Genomic DNA, 23,658 nt, shown 5'->3' with positions numbered 1-23,658 from the left:
AGTATATAAATGGTTGAAGAGTTGCATGCTAACCATCTGGCACGTGTGGTGGTTAGCCAGCAACACGCCAGCGAAGCCAATGATGTGGAACCCTATTCTTCCTACACTTGTGGTACATTTGAGTCTCCTCACCCAGTAGCCAGTTTTCTCAAAACTTTTAGGCCTGTATTACAGAATCACAGAATCATCGAGGTTGGAAAAGACCTTGAAGATCATCCAGACCAACCATTAACCTCACACTGACAGTTCTCAACTCCACCAGATCCCTCAGCGCTAAGTCGACCCTACTGTTAAACCCTCCCAGGGATGGGGACTCCACCACCTCCCTGCGCAGCCCATTCCAACGCCTAACAACACGTTCTAGAAAGAAATGCTTCCTAATATCTAGTCTAAACCTTCCCTGGCACAACTTGAGGCCATTTCCTCTTGTCCTATCACTTGTTAAAATACTATGTGAAATCCTCACCCTTCTGACAGACGTGGTTAGAACTGGCAAAAAAGCTACAGTGGGAGATTAACATAGAGAATCTAAAAATGAAAACATCTGAGGGGTAAAATACCATCATGTACTCCAGTTCATTTGGGGCTGACATCTAACAGGAAAGATTAGCAGAAAGGCCATTTGAAAGCACTGTCATTGATATTTAAAGCTATTGCAAAAAATATATGCATTTGGCAGAGATACAGGCCTTTCATCAAGCTCGGCATGACTAAGCTTATGTGAGCATTGAGCTCATAGCAGAATTCGGGTCCGATTGTGTTGTGAGGGTCATCGACTAGCAAAGTCATTTTATGATTTCTATTCCTTTTCTCTGCACCAGCACACGGCGGAAGAAAGGAGCCAGCCTGCAGCCGGGCGATTCCCCGCAGCACGTCAGCCGGCGGGCGGCCCCCGGGGGCCGGGCCCGGCAGGGGCGGGGGGGGGCCGCTCGCTGCGGGACCGAGTGCGGAAGGCGGGGGGCGCTCCCCGCCCCCAGGGCCGGGCCGGAGCACCGGCAGGGACAAAGCCGGCCCGGCACAGCGACCGTGGAAGCAGGGCGCGAGGGGCGGGTGACGGGCACCATCTTGGCTGCACCGGGCGAGGAGCCTGGCCGCCCGAGGCGGCTGGGGCGCGGAAGGTGTCCCCTGAGGCCCGGCCTTCGGAATTCGTTTCAAAACACACAAACCAAGCGCCGCATTTTCCCTGCAGCGCCGACCGCGGCCTGCCGCGCCGGCGCCGCCACGTCCTCCACCGCCACACGGCGGCCGCTCCCGCGGGGCCAGGGGAGAGCCCGCCGGGCCACCCGCGCCTCAGGGCGGGCGCCGCAGAGCCCCCCCCGGGGTGGCCGTGTCGGCCAGCGGCGGGGCGCCCGCGGCAACCGGCCGCTCCCGCGGGCCGCGACGGGGCGGGGCGGGGGGGGCAGCCAGCGCCCGGCAGAGCCCTTCCCGCAGGGAACGCCCCGCTCCGCCGGCCGGGAGCTCCCCCGCCACGGCCGCGGCGGCGGCGGGGGGGGGGGCAGCGGAGGGGCGGGGCGGCGGCGGAGCGGCCCCCACCCGGCGGGGGGCGGGCGGAGGGGGAGGGGAGCCCGGCAGCGCTCCCCCCCGTGGTGACAGTTTCTAGAAGCACGTCCCGGCGTCCTTTGCGCTCTCAACATGGAGGAGCTGACGGTGGAAGTGCGCGGCTCGAACGGGGCCTTCTACAAGGTACCGGCGCGGCGAGGGTGTGGCGGCGGGGCCGGCGCGGCGCGGGCAGCGCGGGGGGCGGCCGCCCGGCGGTTTCCGAGCTCGGCCGGAGGCGGGGGGGCGCCGGCGGCCGCGGGGGGAGCCCCTGCGCCGGGCCGCGGAGGGGGGGAAGGTGAGGGGGGAAGGGCGTGGGGGGAAGGTGTCTGGGTGTGGTGGGCGCGGGGGGGGGAGCGGGCGGCGGCGGGGAGGGGGGCGCGGGGGGGCGCCGGGGGGGCGGCGGGGATGGAGCGGGGCGGCGGTGGCTGGGGAAGGTGGTGGCGAGGCGGGCGGATGAGGGCTCCTCTCGAGGGAGGTCAGTGTGTCGGGAAGGGGGGGCGCGGGCAGGGCCGGGGGCAGCAGATGCTCAGCACCGGGACTCGCTCGGGCGTCGTTTTGGAAAGGGTGGGTGGGCGTGGGGGTGGGGGGTATTTTTGGAAGCAGTAGGGGCTTTGGGCGGGATGGGGTGAACTGAGCCGAAAATAATGGTTTTAAAATATTTTTAATAATGCTGTAAAGATTTCGAGTTTATTTATGTCATCAGAAATCTTTCTTCACCATCACCCTCCCTGGAATGTCAGGATGTTACAGGATCAATGCAAAATACTCTCAGCTGTTGCCCGTCAGTCATTTTCCACTAAGCCTGGCTTCAGATGTTTAAGAATCCCAGCTCTTTTTATGGCAAGAGCCTTCTGTCTTCCTTTCCAGGAGGGCTGATTCCAGCCAGTATTGTGAGCACGCAGTGTAGCTATGTTCTGGGAGTATTTAATCTCAGGACTCTCTTGAGCTATTGTGCCTAACCGCATACACGGTGTGGTATTGCACAGGCGATATTACACTGGGGGGAGGGAGGGTGGTGGTGGGGGGTGTGTGTCCTTTTTTTTTTTTTTCTGAATTTCCTGTGCGCAGCTGTGGATTTGGCTTGGAAGTTGTGGTAATTGTACAGTATGTAAAGGCAGTTGGTGTTTAAAGGATTATAACCAGCTGACTTCAGGAGTTAGTTTTTTCAACTGCCTGTCTATTAAGAGACAAATAGGAGATACTCTTATGAGGAAAGAACGTAATGGGGTAAGATATATCCCCTTGCTAAGTGTGTGTTAAATTTTTACCAAAACCAATAGATAATAACATTTTGTAAATCAGACACATTTGGGGGTGGACTTGAAATACTACCCAGAAACCTCCATCAAAATCGTTTGCATTAAGAACAGGATGCTCCTAAACAGAATTGATTTTTCCCCCCTCCACACATTAGGAAGACCAGAATTTGGAGACACTCTTAGATTTCCATTTTCTACCTTGTGATCTTGGACAACTTTATAAACCATGGATTAGTTGTTTCCTCTGCTTAAGAGGAACGTGGAACTAATGGGAGTATTAGGAAGTGTACTGAATTCTTGGACTGAAGGGATCTGTGTGCACAGAATTTATTACAATAAGCCTGATTTAAAATCTGCAATGATGACGTCTCCTCCTAAGTCAGTGAGAATTGTCAGGCTTGGATTAGCACCATCATGTGTTTTAGCCCTGTGAACGGTGTCTAACAAAAGCAAAAGTTTGACTTCAAAATGGAGTTGATGGCTTTCAGATCAATGAAATGGGGATTATGTCCAGTGATGGCATCTTCATGGTGGATGAAGTCAGGTGAGAAGTGATTGGACCTATAACAACCAAAGCCTCAATTCAGAATCATCCAGTGTTAATGTGGAGGGGGAAAAAACCCCACAGAACCCTCCCAAAAAAACCCAAATAAACCAAACTGAAACACAATTTCAGAAGATAATTCTTGTGAGCTAAATGCTTTGAAATGTGTGTGTCAGTGACTCCATTTTGTGTGTCTTACTGTTGAGGTAGGCAGGAGTTACGTGTGCATTTTGGAACTAAATAACACGACTAATAACTTTCTGTTTAAAGTTTCTGAAGCACAGGAGGGAGGTGTGTCACTCATTTAGGAAGTATCCTATTTTGGATGCTGATAGCACTGATAATAGCGTTTGTAAGATAATGAGAATAGGCTCATCTTGTCTAAGCTCCATGTCACTGTATAGAAGGTGGTAAAATTTCTGAAGAGAAAAGCAGAATTTATATGATGGGATGAAATTTGAGGTTTGCCCTCAGAACAGCCTGAATTCAGATTCATTAGCACAGCATACCTCCCAGTAAATGAGATGAGAATGATCCTGCTATGCGAAGAGATAAACAAAATAATAATGTAAACAGTTACATGACAGAAATTTTAAAATAAATTGTTAATATGATCTGCAGTTTAGCTGTAGTAGACCAAATGTGGTGATTAAATCTGTTGGAGTCACAGTGGGGTCTTCAGTAGTTACCAGAGATGACCATGGTAAATTTTAGAGGTGTATAATGAGGTATATTCTTCCTAGGTTCTTTTGTTCCTCTAATAATTGTTCTTAATTTTAGTAAAATTCAATTTATGTGGAAATTCATTGCATGTGTATTTATACAGATACACTATGGTTGCTATAAATTGGTAAGGAAAATTATGTTCTTTATTAAAATACATGAAAAGTCAATGTTTTTCGTGTTGCGTAAATCAGTGGACAGTAACTGTGATTATGGTAGATAGCCCCAAGATAACTTTTTAATGCTCTGTTCTGGACAAAAAAAAAAAAAATTACTATCTAAATTTAACCTTTTATTTATAAATCTCAAATTTATGCTTTTTTTTTTTCCCTTTTGCTTGATATAAGTAATACAATCTGGAGAACAGAACATTTACCTTGTATTTTATCCCAGGTTCTCAACCACTATACAGCAGAGCCAGTGTTTAGCCTCTCCCTGCGGCTCAGAAGATTTTGCATATATCATAATATTAAGCGCCCATTGTCTTTAGAGAACAGATGGCACTGATAGGGCTCAAAGTGGTTCATGGTCTTCTGAAAAAAGGCGGGGTTTGTGTTGTGAAACAGGGAGGAGAACAGACAGGGTTGATGAACCTTACTGGCTAAAGGTTTTCATATATTAGAGCTGTGATGAGGACCTCCTGAGAGCAGAACAGTTGATGGTTTTTAGGCAACTGATAGATTGCTGGTTAACTTTTGAGATATTAGACTTTTTTAATGTGATTTGGGCAAAAATACCTGGATTTCTTTGGCCTCTTAAGTGGTTTGGAGAGAGTGAAAGTTGAATACCCCCAGCCTCATCTTGGCCTGACTGCAGTGTGTTCAGGTTGATGATTCTGTGTCATTAAGATCATTTAAGTAATTTGCAGAGTCACAGATGGTTGAGACTGGCAGAGACTGTGGGAGGTCATCTGGTCCACACCCCAGCTCAAGCAGGGCCACCTAGAGCCACCTGCCCAGGACCATGTCCAGATGACTTGCATATCTCTCAGGATGGAGACTCCACAACCTCGCTGGACAACCTGTGACTGTGCTCAGTCACTCTCACAGTAAAAGAACCATAAAAAAATAAAAAGTGTTTGCTGACGTTCATACAGTAACTCCTGTGTTTCAGTTTGTGCCCATTGCCTCTGGTCCTGCCAGTTGTGAAGGGTGCTTGTGCAGTTCTTGTCAAGAACAAGATGAAAGCTGCTGCTTTATTCGGTATCTCGTCAGCCTTTGTATGCTCACTTGTATGCAAATTAGAGCCCTGATTCTGCACATTATTTATGAGTTCAGATGTCAGTTCATGTGATAATAGGTTGGGCCTTACGGTAAAATTAGGCCAAGGTACATGAATTTAACACCAGCTAACTTCCTCCACCTGAATCTTTCAGTGGAGTCTGAATAACTCTGAAAGATCTGTTGCGTTCTTATTGTAGGGACTTACATGTGCTGAAAAACTGACTCTGTTGCATACCCTTGTGCTCTTTTCTAGAGTAGTTGTGTAGATTATGCAAGGGCATAAAATAGATAAAAATGTGAGTTAGAATGAAACTCAACCTTTAATTTACAGGTTCTAAAGTGCTTCATTCTTGGTCTGTTCCTCTTCCAAGAGGTGCAGTTTTCTCCTAACAGGACTGACTGAAGCGCTGGTAGCAGGAGTTTGGCATAGGCCTCAAGGCAGAGATTAGCCAAAATATTACTAAGGGAAAAAATGATGAAAGAGAAGTACACAGCATTTGACTGCATGTACAGTGTCAAAGCATGGTGAGCAATTCTGTGTGAGAAAAAGTTTATGCATCAATAAAGTATAATGGCTTTTTAATTTTTCTTTTTTTAAATTAGTGGCTTTGAAAACAACTCGAGTTCTTCTGAATGGTTTTTGTTTGGTTATTAAAATAGGAAACTCTCGTTGAGAGTGTAGCTTACTCAGCTGTCCATGCCCAACTACTACACCAGGAAACATGGTAACTGGAATGACTTTTCTGTAAAGATCTCAACTGCCTTATAATGGTCTACATATTTCAGACATTTTAAAGCTGTTACTGATCTCTTGAAAGTTGTGTAGACTGGTGCAATACCTGTAGTCGTTAGTGCTGTTGATGAGCCATTTGCTTGACCCTTTCAGGCAGCTGAAAGGGAGATGCGGCTGGCAGTGATCATTGATTGTTGGTGTACCTAATCAGCTGAGGGGGTCTTTCAGAAGTTTTGTCCTTTGGGAATATGCCTGTGAAGAAGCAGTATAAGTTGTGTGAATCATTTAGAGTGGTGAATAAGCCTAAACCAGGGGATTCAGTGCTGAAACTCTTGCATAACTGTTATGAGGACCCTTGAATTTACATGTGGTAATTATGATTGTGAATGAAAATAAGCTGTCACGGAATAGATTAAACTCTGGTTGCTAGAACTGATACAGTAGCTCAGGATCTTTTTCTTACCTGATGTCTGCTTGTGATGTTTGTGTTTTGCAGCAAGCTAGATCTGCTTTGTTTTATCAATCCTGGTATAAGCAGGTGCAGCTAATCACTTCTAATGAAAATAATACTTACCAAGTTCAGTCTTTTTTTGTTCCATGATTTGTTTATTTACAAGTTTTCTGCCTTTGCTTTGTTTTTTGTTTTGTTTGTTTCTTTGTTTTTCCCCTGGGGGGGTCAGCATGAAATACTGCCATTAGTAATAATTATTTCACAAATTTGTTACATGAAACAGTTGTGTATGAATGTTAGTTAAAGATGGTTCTTGCTTCTGAAAGGAGTGAAAGGATTGGTAATTGGATATAGGCTTCTTGACCTTTATGTCACTGATTCAGAAACAGTCCATGGTACCAGATGCCATAGCGTTTACTATTTGAAATTTGCTCAGCAGTGGGTAAGGTGATCTTCATATACTTTTTAGTGTGCAGGTATGTGTGACTCAAAAGCCAACACAGTGGCTATCCCTGGAAAGAACATTTGCAGCTAAACTAACAGCACCTCATTTTTAGATTGGACCATCCTACTTGGGGGTCAGATAAGAAAGCAGGATGAAGGGGGAACTTGGATTGCATCTGCCTGTTACATAGATTTTATGACTTTGCCTGGAACTGGATTTTTAAAAAAAGTGTGTGTGTATATATATACAGAGACAGACAGTTCACTGTAAGGGCGCTTGAGTAAGTCCTGATCCGTTTATGTTATCAGCAGTTCTTAATCTTAAATCCATGAGCAAAACCCAGGTAAAAGGGAAAGAGTGTGTGTGTGTGTCTTAGGAGATGAAGTGATTTTGGTGGCAAATGACCCGTTCAGTTTCCTGTCCTTTTATTCACCCTTAACACGGTATGGCCCTGTGTAAGATTTGCTGGATCTCTTGATCCCAAACCTAGGCAGGAGTCCTAGCAATATTACCCCTCGTTTTACAGGTGCCAGTGTTGGGAGCCTGGCTTCTGCCAAGTGAGTGGCAGAGACAGGTCTGAACCGAGGTGCCCGGGGAGGCAGCGTGACATTAATAGCCCGTAGTACAGTACGGTCTCCTGTCTGCTCGTGGGCTGGGCCGCAGCAAGCAGGGCATACATGGGCTTCCAGAGATCCAGCTCACAGCGTAAACTGAATGACTGACACTAATATCTGGACAGTCCAGATCAGAGGTCTGGCAAGATGAAGTCACATCAGTTTTTCTTCCCTTCCTGGCCTCCACAGTACTGTATGTGGTATAAAACACACACAACTATGTGTAAGCTGACTTGCTGCTAATACAGTTCATCATTGTGGTTTTGATGCCAGTGCTTTTATTGATGATGTCTTTGGTGGTCTCTTGTTAGCTTTGCCTCATCACCTCTGTCTGGAATGAGAATACATGGAGTGATGTGTAGGGAACATAGAACATTTCATACTTGGATATTGGTATTATCTATCTCGGGCAACACTGCTGAATTAAATTTCAATAATGGAGTACCTTGTTCATTTGAGCAGAAGTTAAGATGAGGCATCATTACTCAATTTCATAGAAAATGTTTTTGATACAGTATCAGACATGACTAGTACAAGCTTAGAGTACAAATCTATTTTTATAGGTTACCTCACCAATAAAGAACTCCTTCAAAACTCCTACTTGAAAACCAGGATATTTTCTTTCCTGTTTTATGTTCATCACACCCTTTCTGAAGAAATCCTTGTGAATTTATAGGATTTAATTTCACTTTGCAATACAAAGCAGCTTTTTTTACATTTAAAGTATCTTAATGTCACAGGCTTTTTGTAAAACCTTTTAAAAAAAAATCTCTAGGCTATTGGAATACTTTAAAAATTAAACTAAATCATTCTGATATGCATGAAATCTATTTGTTTTATCTTGGAGATGTGACAGCTGATAATGCTTATAGTAAAGGTCAGGGTTGTAGGCAGGAAAATAGCATTAAGGAATTTTTGCTTTTGAATGTTTTGAGGATACTTTTGGCATGTTTCTTGGCAATAATGGAGTAATATCATATAAAACGTATTTAAAACCTGTACTGAATTCTGGTTATTTCTAATTGTATTACAAATGGACCATACAGTCTGTAATACCTCCTAGACTGCTGTGCTTCAGTTACTGTAAATGCTATTTCTTGCCCACAGCTGTAGAGAAATTTATAATAGTAGGAAGAATTATACTGAGGATTTTTGACTTCTATGTTATTCCTTCACTATTAGTCTTGTGTTTGTACAATTAGACTCCGATCAGACTTTTTTCAGGCCTCTCAACAATGTAATTATTTAGTTACATAATTTTATTTAATATTTTACATACTCTATTTGTGACCTGAAGTGCATAACTGATAAATGTTATATTTGATTTTGAGTGTGTAAATACTGTGAAGTGAAAAAGTTTGAGAATGCCAACTGAAAATGCTCTTCAGGTAGTTTCAAGCAAGTTACTGCACACATGTCTTCTAGCCATGAGTCTGCATTATATTCTTCTACAGGAAGAGCAGTGCAGGCACTTTGAACTGAAAGACTTTCTTGTGTGGAGGAGTTCCTGAAGCCCACAAGGTGTTGTAAAATGTACAGTCTCTTTGCTGGAATTTGTACCTTCGATTTTATTAAGAAGTGTTCAGTGTTTCTGTTTATGCAGCTGACCTCTGTGCAGTGTCAGCTGTTAGTCTGCTGCTAGTCATATCTCTGCATTATTGTTCCACTTCAGCTTTCCCATTCTTTAGCAGGACATTAGCTTGAAAATAAGTTGTGAATATTAAACCTGTTTGTACTGCTAATACAGAAAGGCAGACTTTACCTAGTAATGGACTAATTGTCTGAAAACCTGGGAAGTCAGTGCAGGTGGGATTCCTTTTTTCCACTTAATGAAACCTGCAGCTAGTCAGTGGATTCAGGATTTTCTAAACTCTGCAGAGCATTATGTTCTAAATATTTTTCAGGTGTTCCATGGTGCCTAATTTTTGAATCTCCCTGGATTCTGAAGTTCTGTTTTTTAACAGGGGAAGGATGATTGAATTCAGATCTGCAGAATAAATTTTTAGCTGCTACAGGCTGACCTTAGAAATGAAATACCTATTTCCCCCTTCCCTCCATGCTGACTAGTTTGAGAGCATGTAATAATATAAATAAGAGGTAAGGTTCAGCTATGAAATAAAGCAGCATAAGGAGGCAAAGACTAATACTGAATCATAGACTCTTGGAATGCAGATAAATGGCTGCCCGTAGCAGGGAGTTGAATGTCTTTCTGTAAATACTGCTTTCTGTTGATAAGTTGCTGTTCAGCAGAATGTTTGGACTGTGCGAACTTGGTGTGCAGTGCTGTGACTGGGCTGCTTCTGCCCTCAATAGAGTTTGAATGAGCTGTAGTAGAACAACTCTTTTATTTCCTGCACTTTATGTCATGTTACTTCATCCTCATGTTGGGGCATGTTTACAGGGGACAGTGGTAGTGTAAATTTAATAGAAGTTCTGCTTTACCTGTGTTATCTAAAACACACTTCAGGCAGTTTGTATGCTCTTTGCATCTTTAAACAGACGTAAATAACTTCACTGTTGTTGTCCAGTTCACCTGTACAGAAACTTCCTTGAAACTGAAGGCCCTTAGTTATGGGTGTATTTTATTGCCAACAGTTTCAGTTGCTTACCTCTCAAAGAGATTTGTCTTCTTTCCCTTGCAGTGGCAGGATGGCCTTTGAAAGGGTTTATTTTATTAGGAACACACCAGGTGGTTCAATGAGGCGATTTTTGTGATTCCGGATGACCTGCTTTGTTCAGGGTTCCCAGTAAGCTTTCTGTTAGAACTAGTCTTCTGTGTTATTGGCAGATGGTTTGGGGTGAAGCTCAGGGAGCAGAAAAGCAGATTTTGAGCAAATGCCTTTACAGCATTGCCTGAGTACAAGCTCAGGTAAAAGGAGATTTGTTCACATAGGCCCTTTGCAACCAGCTGTCAGTAGGGGCTCCTTTCCTGACCATCGTTACATTGAGGGATCTCCTGTGTCAAAATGCACCTTTCCCTAACCTGACACATAATACCTCTGTGGACTACTTGCTCATCGCACAGTTGACATGTTCTTTGTCCTCCTCAGCTGGCAGTTTCTTAAGTGAATATAATCCATTCAGCAAATTTCGTGGTACTTCTCTTAACATAACTATGAAACTCTCTTACTCCTTTAAAACTGCAGGTTCTTCCTTGACCTCTGCTTGGGCAAAGAGCAGCTACAGCAAAAGCAGGAGTAGTTTGAAAGATTTTTCTTGTCCCTTTGTCTGTTTATTTTTTGGTGGGTTTTTTTTTTTTTTACAACATTCCTTCCTTAACTGAGAGATATAGGAACTTAGTTACTGCACGGATCCTTGAGTACAGCTGAAGACAAAGAACAATGTGATAGATACAGGTTTTTGATGTTAAAAAAGCCATTTGTTTTTCAAAAGAAAGAAAGGGAAGTGGGATTACCCCCTCAATTGTTCCTGACAATAATGTGACACAGAAAAATGTGAAATACTGTATTCCCTTTGTTTTCCTGTGAGGTGCTACAGGTATCTGGCTCCATACGGTCCTCAATTTGGTACTTGAAAGATGGTATTGTAGCTAGCTCTATGGCAGCCTGTATTGCCAAATTTAATCCAAACTTTCTGTCAAACCATTCTGAAGGATGGTTGTGGGGGATTCAGTTTTGTGTTGAGAACATCTGTAAAGCAAATAGTGCTGTGCACAGCTATCGGACATTGTACTCTGAGTTGTACTAATTGTCTTCTCATTTTATGCCTGTAAAACAGTTGAGCACACCTGTAGATAAAATAATAAACTCTGATAGTGATCTTTCAGTTGTAAATGTGCTGATCTGAGCAGTCATTTGAAACAATCCTTGTGCACTGTATTTCTTGGGAGAGCCAACTAAGGGTATCGGCAACCTCATGTGAACAGTGGGATCGTGTCTTGACACTTTACAAAGTTGGAACCATAGTATTAGGGGTGGTCTGCTGTTTGGCATAGTTTCAGGTTGTATTGAAATTGCTGCCTTGTTTTGGTTTCACATGCATTCTTACAATAACAATATTTTTGTTTTAGGGATTTATCAAAGATGTTCATGAGGACTCGCTCACAGTTGTATTTGAAAACAAGTAAGTTTTATTTTTTAAAAAAGTCATTTGAGTATTAGGTTGTTATTTCAGGTTTGTGCTTTTGGTGGTGTGTTTTGTTTGTTTTGACATTAGCATGAAGTAGATTTTGTTAGAAATGTATAGTTCTAGAAGTACAGGCTCACTATTCTGTTCACAGTCTCTGTGAACTGCTCTATCAGATTCAGCTCACAAGTTACAGTCCTTTACATTTTTTGGTATTTAATGATGCCTCTAGATGTGACAGCCAAATTTAGTTAAAATAATTAGTGACAGAGGCATGATACTTTTACACTAAAGCAGAAAAAGGTGGAAAATACCAAAGTACTTCTATTAAATAAACAATTCTCTGCATGTCCAATCTGAGGAATGCTGATTAGTGTTCTCAGAGAGGAACAGATAAACCAACCACTGTCAGGATACTTCTTTCATTTTAACTATTAAGAAAACAAATATGCATAGATATCCAGTCTAAAGACCCAACTTTTTCTTTTTTTTTTTGTGGAAAAGGCTGCAAATCTGGAGAAAGAATTATCCATGAGGCCCTCTTCTTTTGCTATATAAACACAGCAGTGCTAGGGACTTGTAGTGGCAAGTCAAAGATAATCCATGGGATGGTAAAGTACAGATGAATACCTGTTGTTCAACATTCAGACTGATAACATTGTAGATTACCTGAGAAATTTCAGGACTAATTAAGTTATTCTGGGAGCTACATCCTCTTTCCTGTTTCTCTTCCAGTTGCTAGGTGGAGATCCTTAAAATGTGTCAGCATTTGATGTGAATATTGTTACTAAAATCTGCCAGCACAAACCTGTAGATGAGTCTTTGAGCCTTTCTTCAAGAGAGGTTGCTGGGTAATAAAAACAATACTAGGCAGCATGCAAGTGTGTGTTCATAAACAGTATTTTATAATTGTGAATGTATAATCCTAGGGTGGGTGTGTATATATATGTGTGTACAGGTACAGTGTATACTTATATACATGTGTATAAAATTCTAGGGGGGAAAAGAAGCAATCCTGGGGTTTATCCCTCAAAGTCCAGTCTTTGTTTCTTTCGAACCTGTGTTTTCTAGCCCTTCTTTTATGAAAAATACTTAGAAGGTGAGGTGGCAACCATAATTTGTACTAATACTTACTGAGGTGGTTATGGAAGTTGGTACTGCCTTCTAGGTTTTCATGCCCCCATGCCAAAAGCCACCAAACAGAAAAAACAAACTGGGTCCTTCATCCTATCCGTGGACTGAGGAGATGTGACAAATACTCGGTTTCATATTTAACATGTATATAACTTTTCTTTAAGGTAGGAGGCTCTTTGCCTTCAAAGGATATACTTCCACGTGAGAAACCAAGTAAGCCAAAGGAAGTGCCTGTGGTTCACAGCAGGGGTTTTAGTTGTTGGCAAACACATTTCTCGTGTTTAGTATCCCTTTCATCCGTGTGCTTTACAGAAAGTCTGGCAGCAGCAGCCATGTTCCAAAAAGGATGGGCTACAACATATGTCGAGTGTTTTGTTGACCAAAAATAGGTCATATCAGGAAGTGTGGATACAGTTCTAGTCAAATTAATCTGTGATGTAGATTTGATACACTGTTACCCTTTTTACTGAGTTAAATTCATAAGGGCTTTAGTAGAACCAAAGTTGGCAAGTGTCCTGTCCTGAATGCATCATTGTGTTGTGATAGTGATCAGCACTACCAAAGTAAACACATCTACTCCACTAAAAGCAGTCTGAATTGTCAGTTTGCATTTTCTGCTATTGTTAACCAGTCTATGTACAACTATAGTAAGGTTCCCAAAGTTGGTGGACTAGCACAGACAGCTAATGATGATTTTGTGGCCATAGCAATAATTAATCTCTGGGCAGATATCCTTGATTCTTTTAAGAGACAGGTTTTGGAGGTAAGGACATGGAGAATGGACACAGAAGCTTCAGGAACTGGAAGTGGTTTATTACCGTATGAGGCAGAAAATTGGATCTTGAGTTGCGATTTCATATAGATAGGCCCGTTGGAGTTTGAAGCAGTCATATTGAAAGAAAGACTTCCCCGTTGTAAGAAGCAAGCACCTCTCTCTTTTGTAATTTGTGCCAGATATTTGGGATAATCGTGCTGACTATTAGGCACCCGTTCTGTCAGATCCTCTTAGTAGGTAATTTGTAGCCCGTCACAAGCCATTTCTTAACATCTTGTTTTGCATTTCACCAGTGAGATGCTTCAGTTTTGGACTTTCTGCCATCAAAACTTTGACTTGTATTCTGAGAACTGAGCCTTGTGTGCACTTTTCCACTGTTTTATTAAAAAATACCAAAACATCTTGCAGCTGATAGGTGCAAGTCATTATTGGTCCATCCGCTTCTACTGGATGGAGCTCCTTTACATGATTAGAGATGGAACCAAAATTAGCCTACTGCAACTTCGAGTGGATTTTATTGAAGGTACAATGTCTCTTCAATCCTAGCATCTCATTGTGGGCAATTTCTAACTTTCTGTAAGCTTTCATTTGCTAGATTTCCATAACTCCAGGACATGGTTGAAATTCTCAAGAGAACTTTAAGCAGCTCATTTGTTTGCAACATTTTTGATTCTGTTGTTCAGTTATGATTATTATGCTCACACTGTTTCTAGACAGAAGTTTTATATTTCCTATAATTTGGGGAATGCATTTTGTCCTCAAGCCTTTGCATCTGTTAGAGTAATAACTTCACAGAGGCAGGGAGGGGAAGGAAAAACCCAAAGCCTGAGTTAAGTGACCATTATAGTTGCAACAAGGGCAATTGATTTACAAGTGATTTTTGCCAGCCCCGTTTCTCAGAATTAGAATGATATTTAAATAGCATTTTATGGCCAAAATGCCTTCCAACTTCAACAGAAGCTTTCCGTAATCTTCATGGGGTTTTTCTTGTTTTTCAAAGTTCTACTAAAAAGAAAAATGGAGTGTATAATAATGGTTAGAGCAAAACTGTGGATACCTCACATCTTTATTAAGTGAGGTACTTGAGCATAAGCTGTCTTTTTGAAGAAAACATATAAATGTATCCATCTTGTAGAAAATTGCAGAAGTGCCATTGTTCTTAAGGCTGAGACTTGTTCCACTAACTTAGGCTGCTCTGTTTTCGTGTATTATAAGTACTTACTTGCAGTGATCTGTTACAAACAGGATCCAGAACCAGTTTGTATCTGATGTGAACTTTAAGATGGGCATAAACAGTGGAATGCTTTGACAGATACTGTCCCTCAGATATTCTAAGTTAATAAGGGGGGGGGATATTTTCCCCTGGTTTTATTTCAGCCTGGGCAGAGTTGTCAGTTGAGTTTCTGACTAAAAGAGTGAGGAACAACTGATGGTATTCCATGACATTGCACAGTAGAAGGAAAAGGAATTTCAGGAGAACACAGAGGATGTGAATTGCTCCAGTAGTCTTTATAAAATGTGTCTAAAATATACACTTCTACAAGTAAAATGCTTTGTAGAGCCTGCTGTGGTAAAATGAATAGCCTTTCTGTATAAGAAGGTAAAAATTTAATTTTATATGCCTAATAATAATTGGTATTGATAAACAGATATAAAGGTATGGTTTGAACTGAAACTGTTTGCCAGACACTTAATGGGGAGTGTTAGCAAGTTTGTAGATAAAAGTGTAAAGTTTTGTTAACGATCAGAGTCAGATTTATATCTTCCCAGATGCTATTTTTGTCTTGACAGGATTATTTTGTTCCTTTGCTTGTAAGGTTTGCTTTCTAGCAGTGAAGAAACAGACTTGATTATATGGAGTGGATTTAATTAAAACTCAAGGTTTTTAAAAATAAAACTAAGAAAACGACATGAAAATTCTAGAAATGATGTGTAATGTTTTCAACTTTCAGTTGGCAACCAGAGCGCCAAGTACCCTTTAATGAAGTCAGATTACCACCCCCCCCTGATATCAAGAAAGAAATCGGTGAAGGAGATGAAGTGGAGGTGAGTTTATTCTCATGACCTATCCTGATCCATAACTGATTGTCCATTCAGGGTGGTGATGATGATTTTAAGTACGTTGCCAAAGTGAAGATGTCTCTAGTGATGGATTGAGTGCTTTCCGTGAAACAGTGACATTTCAGTTTTCCATTGGTAGTTCTGTGAAAACAGTCTCAAAATCTAAAACTTAGAATAGCTGAGAACATTTCAGAATTAGAACTGGTTAATATTAATTTTTGATCTGGAATGTAACTGTTGGAAATGTTCTGATGTGAAGACGTAATAAAGCTCTTCCAATAACAACAGATAAAATACCTGGGACTATCTGGTAGGAAATTGTGTGAATTACAGAGAAGCGGTGTTAATCATTAACGATGTATTAAACCAGGAAATTCAAAGGTGCATGTTCTGTTCCCAGCTCATTGTAGTATCTTTAGTAATTAGTTTAACTTCTGCATTTTACTTGTCCGTAAAATCAAAGTAATGAATTTCTTTAGGATACCTTTATAGTTTCGGGTTAGAAATCTAAGAAATAATGTAGTATAGGTGCTGGGTTTTTCTGTTGTTTGAAATACATGCTATTTGTTGACTTCGTTAGAAGTTAAATGTAAAGGATTGCTTTCTACCTCACTATTGCAACATTTTTTGTTTAGTCTGCGTGCAAATGACTTTGGCCTGTCAGAAGTGTAATAAGCAGTAACTGAAACTTACAGAAGATGAGGAAAATGAAAGTTTCATAAGTCATCTGTTCTCTATCTGATCTTCCATTAACTTGGTAGTATTTCTTGAATGTGTTGTCAAATGATGACTTGGTTCATTTCAGTAGTCCTAGGTATAGCAAGTAAGCCAAGGACAAAACAAAAATCTTAACTAAGGAGTTACTTTTATTTGTGAACTTTCAGTTCAGAGTGTTTCAATTTCATGAGGAATTGCCCCAGTGTAAGTGTTGAGCTGAGTTTTTATCCTTAAAAATTACTTTTGAATTGTCAGTAACATATGCAAAGGAAATCGTTCACAATCCTTGTAGTGCAAAATAATAAAAAATTGTGCAAGAAGCATGTGCCTGGGTAATTTATACAAAAACTACTTCTGTGTAGCATGCTATTCCTTTTTAATGAAAACCAGAGAAGTTGGGATGTTCTTTCTACATTATATGTGCAGGCAAGTGAATTATGTCTGTATGTGCTTTCAGTGTTTCTTACTACTTCCACTTTCAGGTTTATTCTAGAGCAAATGACCAGGAACCTTGTGGCTGGTGGCTGGCAAAAGTTCGAATGATGAAAGGAGAGGTAAATTAATTTAAAACCTTCTGATTTCGTGCTGTTAACATTAAATACAGTAAATATGAAAGATCTTTGTGATGGAAAGACTATGAAAAAAGTACTACCAATACAAAAACATGACAAAACAATTCTAACTTGAGATCACTTTGGAATGACCCATGCTGTGTTAGACAAGTGAGGGTTGTGTGTTTATAGCTGAGCAAGTCGCTACTATTATTAGTCGTTCAGTTGCTTGGAGGGTTGTATGCACGTGTAAGAACAGGACTTCTAACAAACCTACTTTGTGAACTGAACTTGGTGCTAAAAATTAAGTGAAGCAATATGCTTTGCCTGTGGTTAAAGTCAGTGTTTAAACTTCATAAATTAAGCATGCTGTAGCTACTGATGTGTGGTGCTGTGGGTTCTTTTTTGTGTATGCATTTCTGCTCAGTGTAGTGCAGAGGCACTGGTTGGTTTACTTTTACATATGTCAGGTTTGTATTTCACCACGGACTCTTAGAGTTGCACATGCAAAACAACTTGTAGATTCAGACACCGAAGTGTGTAGAACTATGGCAGTGTCTGTTACAGTCTCATTAAAGCTTTATTTTGTGAAATGATAGCAAGAGAGTTTAACTTCATAGCAGGAAGGGTCCTGTGTTTTGATGCTTCTTACTGTGTTAGATTCCTAAAACCAAAGGAAACAGGGTTGAGGAAAAAAAATGTCCAATTTCTGATATTGTTTAAAAACTGTAAACAAATAGTGACTGCCATTGAGCTCTGTGAGGGTAAGGTGGTGGTAAACAGTTATCAAAGGAAGATTCTGAGTCTTGATCCGTGTGGATGAACGACTTGTGAAGAAAACAAGAGAAGGAGACAAACTGATGTAAATTATAGAGATTGTGATTTGGGGCTTCTCTGCTTCTCTTATGTCATAGAAATTTGGAATTTAGTGTCAGTTCCTTGCTGTGCTGCTTGTTTAAAAAAGGTAGTAAAGAAGAATTCTGAATTTAAAAGCAGTTTTAACCAATTCTTAATTTTCTAGTGTTTTTGACAGAATAAAAATGATTTTTCATCCTCAGGTGGTACCTTTATACAGCATTGTCAAATCTATTAGTTAATGGAATTGCCCTCCCCAGAAAACCTCACAGTTCAATTTTTCCTTCTTTGTGCAATCTTTAACATGGGTTCCATATTCAGATTTTTTTCCTCAAACATGAAATTCACAAACCACCTGTGTCTAATGATAGTTATCTTTGTGGTTGTTCTGATAACCAGAATGATCTTTAATTATAGGAGTTATTTTTTCATTAAACCATATGGAGGTAGTTCTATTAAATTTAGTTGTCTGTTTAGTATTGATTTTTCATTATTTTAACTTGTTTTGTGATGTTTCAAAGCAGTTTTACGTGATTCGGATGATACCTAAGCTAAACTCAAAACTGGAAATTGGAAAATAGTGTCATGACCTTAGTGATTTACTTTTTCCTGATGCTTCAGTAAATTGTGTGTATTGACAAAAACAGATTTGAGGGAGGAAGAGGAGAAAGTACTGTGAGAAAGCACTGCTGCATTCCTAAATTGCGTGCAGGTGGAAGGGAGGATAGGAGGAAGCTGCATCCCTAACACAAAGCCAGGCACGTGTTGGGTTGAAGTGTAGGAGTGGATTATTGGTAGCTGTTAAATCTTCTTAGTTCTCTTGCCTTCCTAAATTTGGAATGGTGTGTATCAAAAAGGCTGAATTTTTATTTTCCTTTTGATCTTCCATGATTTGCAGGTAGCTTGCCCATTGAACCAGTGGATTTGCCTTTTTTTCTTTTAAAACTGTTGCAGAGCACATATTTCTGTGCAGAATGAGTTCTTTGCCTCTCTATTAGGTATTTTTTAGAATTAGAACTCCAGTAAGTATCTTGAATTTTGGAATGTGAACTGCGCTAAAGTAGGTATTTGAAGAGGGACAGACATGAGAAAAACCAGTTAAAGATGCTTTTATAGGGGACTGAAATTATGCTGATATGGTGCTCTGACTTCACTGAGGTACCACATGGGTGTGGAAATACATCTAGGCTCATTTGTGTAGAATTGTAACACCTCATCAAAACAGATACATATTTTAGTCAATACATTCACATTTTGTACGTTCTTGGTGATGCTGATAATGTCTTTGTTGTTCCTTACTGAAGTTACCATTTAAAAAAAAAATTCTTCCATAGTTTTATGTCATTGAATATGCTGCTTGTGATGCCACTTACAATGAAATTGTCACTTACGAACGACTCCGACCTGTGAATCAAAATAAAACTGTCAAAAAGAACACCTTTTTCAAGTGCACAGTGGATGTTCCTGAAGATCTGAGAGATGCGTGAGTAGCTCTGCACGCTTTAATAAGGCATTTACTGTATTTGAGGGCGGGAAAAACCCCACTTGGCTTATGTTTTGGAGACAGGTCCATGAAGAACCTTAAAGGTGGCTATGGCTGCAGTAGCTGGTTTAGAAACTTGTCTGGGATCCCTGCTGAGCTTTTAGTTTGGGGACAAAAGGGAGCTTCAGGTCAATGCTTCAGGCTTGGAGAAGTGATGCACCCTCTGATACTGAGATCTGCCAAATAACCGTGATGGCATCCAGGCCACAGAGAAATAAGCTCTGGAACCGTATGAAGGAGACGGGGAATTTTCCAGTTTCTGAGCAGTCTTTTCTGTAAACTACTCTGAAACATTCTTGGTTCTGATCATGATATTACATGTTCTGTTTTGATGCAGCTTGTTGAAATAACAATCATTTTGTCTCCTTAGGTGTGCTAATGAAAATGCACATAAAGATTTCAAGAAAGCTGTGGGAGCATGTCGAATTTTTTATCATGCTGAAACTGCTCAGCTAATAATACTGGTAAGTAATTATTTCTATGTAAATGTTGCATGAATTTTCAGTATATTATTTATGGGAGGTATATAGCCAGCTGGATATTTGTATGGAAAACGGTTTAACTTGTCAAGCTATGTAAATTGTGAGAGATTTAATATATAAGGAGATGTGTTTAGATTTAATCTTCGTGAATAGGCCTTTTGGAGGGACTACCGAGTGCTGCACTGCATACAGCCTAAATTTAGGAGCAGCTTCCAGTCTCATTGTTTTTATGATTTTTGTCGTCCACAACTGAGTGCTTGTTTCACTGATAACGTGCAGGTGGCTCAAAGCTAACTCTAGCTTACTCTGCTCTGGAGATGTAGATTTCCCCCTGTGTTAGATTTTGCACTTTGACCTACTGCTGGGTTTCCACATGAAGAACTGCATTGGTTCAGCAGAGCTGTGAAGGAATGGTTCACTTAAATTCTTCTGTCATGGTTTTCTCTTCTTCCATAAGAGTTTTCCCAGCCTTAGTTTCTCCTTATAATTCCGCTTACTTAGCATTATCCATGTGAACCGTGCTTTCTGGAATTGTATTTCCTTGCTTATTTCCCAGCTCTGCCATTCAGACAGTGAATGAAAGTATATATATGGTAGAATGATATTTAATTTGTTTGTCTGGGGAGTATCAAGGGGAAAGAATTACTGTTGTATATCCAGCAGCAAAATCTTTAGTGTAAAATATGCTATGAGAACAGAAAATTGTTGGTTTGCAGAGGTGGTGCTGAATTTCTGATTTGTTTTGAGGAAGAATAATGTCCATATAAGTTCTGGAAATTTAGATTATGATTTAATTTAAATAGGTTCCTGGCTTATCCTTTAAGTGTGGATTTGCTTAAAAAATGAAACTTCACGTTCCTTCTCTTTTGTAGTCTGCCAGCGAAGCAACAGTGAAGAGAGTGAATATACTGAGTGACATGCATCTGCGCAGCATTCGTACCAAACTTATGCTTATGTCAAGAAATGAGGAAGCTACAAAACACTTAGAAGTAAGCCAGAGCTTGTAATTCTTGTTGCTTCAAACTGAGCATGTAACTGTACATTACATTATGTGCATGTGGATGAGCCTTACTTTGTTTTCCTTTCAGTGCACAAAACAGCTTGCTGCAGCATTTCATGAGGAATTTGTAGTCAGAGAAGATTTAATGGGACTTGCTATAGGAACACATGGCAGTAACATACAGCAAGCCAGAAAGGTCCCAGGAGTTACTGCCATTGAACTGGAGGAGGATACTGGTACTTTCAGAATCTATGGAGAGGTAAGGGGGAAGCTTTGTATGAGTCTAATGAGCATTTCACTTGATATCTGCTTTTAGAATGGTGAGAGCTGTACCTAGAACTAAGAACTGGAAATCGCTGAGTAGTTGTCCGAGTGACTGTACACATGTTCATACTACGGCTTGTACTACGTGTGGTTGAAATAGGTTCATTGCGATGGTGACCTCTGTAAGATATATTCTGTCCTAATCAGTCCATGTCCTGATGCACAAATTTTATAACTGCACAGTACATCTCTGTCAGTCTTAGAGGAGTATCATTTGCTATTGTACTTGATCACAGATTTTTATTTTTTTTTTCCCTTCAGACTGTATATGCTCTTCTTGTTGGTTCTCCCCCTTGTCGCTTTCTAGTTCCTGTGTGTGGTGTCTGCTCTTCTGACCTAGCCAAATGTGTTAAAGACTATCTGCTGCTTCCAACACTTCTATTTTGGCAATTTAATGCTGGCTTTGGCAAAATAATACTGGTTTGCTTTGAGTTAATTCCATTTGTGTGACTCTTACCTGATCTGCTTTAACTCTCAGACGTGCCTTGAAATATATCTGGTCTTTGGACCAAAGCACTGATCCATTCAGAAGGCAGAAGAGTAGTGATAAAGTTGCCTCTGTCACCAGGGCCACTCAGAACATGTCTTGAGGGTTTCTATCCCATGTTACCAACTCTACAGGTGGCACTAACACCTGAATTGCTGGTGTTAACATTCTCAGAAATCCGTCATTGTTTACTGTTTCATGAATCTGTGGTCTTGAATTATGCTCCATGCATGTCAGGAGTAGAACCTGGTTGTGATCCAAGGGTCAGATGAAATTGGTATTGCTGAGAGAAGGCCAAACTTTTGTACTCTTCAGTATCTCTGCAGTTTTGTGTCCTTTCTCTGGAAACCTGAAACACTTTCAGGGTATCAGGGTGGCAACAGATCCTTCTTTGACCTCGTACTACCAGCAAATCACATCTCAAAGTTAATTAAGATGAATCAGACAAGTTTAAATGCAGTAAAATGTCTAGTGTACTCCAGTTCTGAGCTCCTTAACATGAATGATGTGATGCTGAAACTTGTGGAAAGGTTGTGACTGTCACCAGCCTCTTACAGTAGTGCATGGCAACGATTATAAATACCAGATGCCCCCTAAATAAAAATGCCTTTAGAGACATCCAGCTTTGTCCTTCCTAGAAGTGATAGCTGCTTCTAAAAAAGCCAGGCAACCTAAACATTCCAGGTACTAGGGCTTCAGCATCTGGGTGTACTTGTCTACTCTTTTTACCTCTTTTCAGCTGAAGTTGGCAAGCAGCCAGGCCCTAATGGCTGAATACATGAGCAGACAATTTTAAGCTGAGGGATGTGTGGGAGTAGTGATCCAGTGTCCTTGACCCTGTAGTGAGGGTCAGAGGTTCTCCCATAGCTAATATTTTGCATGCAGGCAAAAGTTCATTGTTGTTCAGGGCCAGAATCTTTGAGGGAAGGAACAGGAAGATAGATTTTAAAGAATATTGGAAAGCTGTATTAGAAGGAAGCTAAACTGTATGGGATGCTGTTAGTGCTCTTTTTTTGTCTGGTCAGGACTGCTTTGATTCCAAGACCCCTCCCCTTCTGCCTGAACTGCTGCTTGTGGTACTTGTGCAGACCACAGTGCTGTGAAGGTCAGAGCCTGGACAGTGACTAACTATCCCTACTTTTGCAACCTTGTGCTTCACCAGGAGGCCTTATCAGAAACAGAAGAGCTTCTTTTAGATTTTTGTTACTGGCCAAATTGAATTGCATTCAATTCTTGTGCAGCTTTCAACACTTGAGCTTCCCTCTTATACCATTTTCTAAAGATACTTAACTGTATGATAACTGTTCCTTTCGATAGAAGGATAGCAAGGTCCTATCCCAGATTTTTTCAGGCGGCTGTTACTTCTTGTTTTCCCTTTGGAGAAAACAAGAAAACTTTTTTTCCATTTGGAGCTTCTGCTATTTCACTTCCATATGAACTAGGAGAGTAATACACATTTTATTTTCTTCTGTTGTATCACAACAGAAAAAACATTGTTCCCTGCCATGACTTGGGGGCTTTATCTGCATGGGGGTAAGGCTTTTCAGCTGACTCCCAGAGGTAGTTTTGGGTTTTTTTCCATTCGGGAAGGTCTGAAAGAGCTATGAGGACTTTGGAGAGACTTTAAAAATTTTTTCTGAGGCTGCTGTGAGACTCCCATGACAGATCCTCCATTTCTAATGGGATTGCTCTCCACCAGCGTGTAGCCACTAGGTTCTACATTAGTAACTCTTATAAAACATTTCCCCTCAGATCTGCAGCCATACGGTTCTTGTTTTACACTCACGTAGAATTCTCCTGCTGTAAAAATGGTAGGTATAATGCTGAGTTTAGAGAAACACTCTGCATTTAATTTTTCTATTAAAGACTCCTCTAGGAATGTGGACATGCCTTGATTGTATGTGAAATAATCAGAGCATGGTTGGACGTACAGACTGTAATTCAGTTAAAAAGGTAGTTACTAGTAATTGGAATACTTTGAGGTCTTTAATCTGTGTGCACACTAATTTTTAGAGAGAGAAATTATATTTCTTTTCCTTTTCTGAATTACTGACTGTGAGAAACTGAGTATACATTGTCCAAAGCAGCTTTATATGCTATCTCATAGCTCTA

General features: G+C 40.9%; 1 protein-coding gene across 3 annotated transcripts in view; it reads left to right on the top strand.

Annotated features, from left to right (window-relative positions):
• Positions 1-1,594: 1,594 nt before the first annotated feature.
• Positions 1,595-23,658, top strand: part of FXR1 (FMR1 autosomal homolog 1) — a 37,166-nt gene continuing 15,102 nt past the window's right edge. For all 3 annotated transcript variants that reach the window (XM_074912667.1, XM_074912669.1, XM_074912666.1), the window contains exons 1-8: positions 1,595-1,683; positions 11,562-11,614; positions 15,479-15,572; positions 16,787-16,858; positions 19,045-19,193; positions 19,624-19,717; positions 20,608-20,724; positions 20,824-20,994. In XM_074912667.1, coding sequence (XP_074768768.1) covers positions 1,633-1,683; positions 11,562-11,614; positions 15,479-15,572; positions 16,787-16,858; positions 19,045-19,193; positions 19,624-19,717; positions 20,608-20,724; positions 20,824-20,994 — 801 coding nt within the window. In that variant the 5' untranslated portion in view covers positions 1,595-1,632. The remainder of the gene's footprint in view (positions 1,684-11,561; positions 11,615-15,478; positions 15,573-16,786; positions 16,859-19,044; positions 19,194-19,623; positions 19,718-20,607; positions 20,725-20,823; positions 20,995-23,658) is intronic.

This window comes from Athene noctua, chromosome 8 (genome assembly GCF_965140245.1).
Source record: "Athene noctua chromosome 8, bAthNoc1.hap1.1, whole genome shotgun sequence".
Taxonomy (NCBI): domain Eukaryota; kingdom Metazoa; phylum Chordata; class Aves; order Strigiformes; family Strigidae; genus Athene; species Athene noctua.
This window is presented reverse-complemented; position numbering and strand designations above follow the sequence as displayed.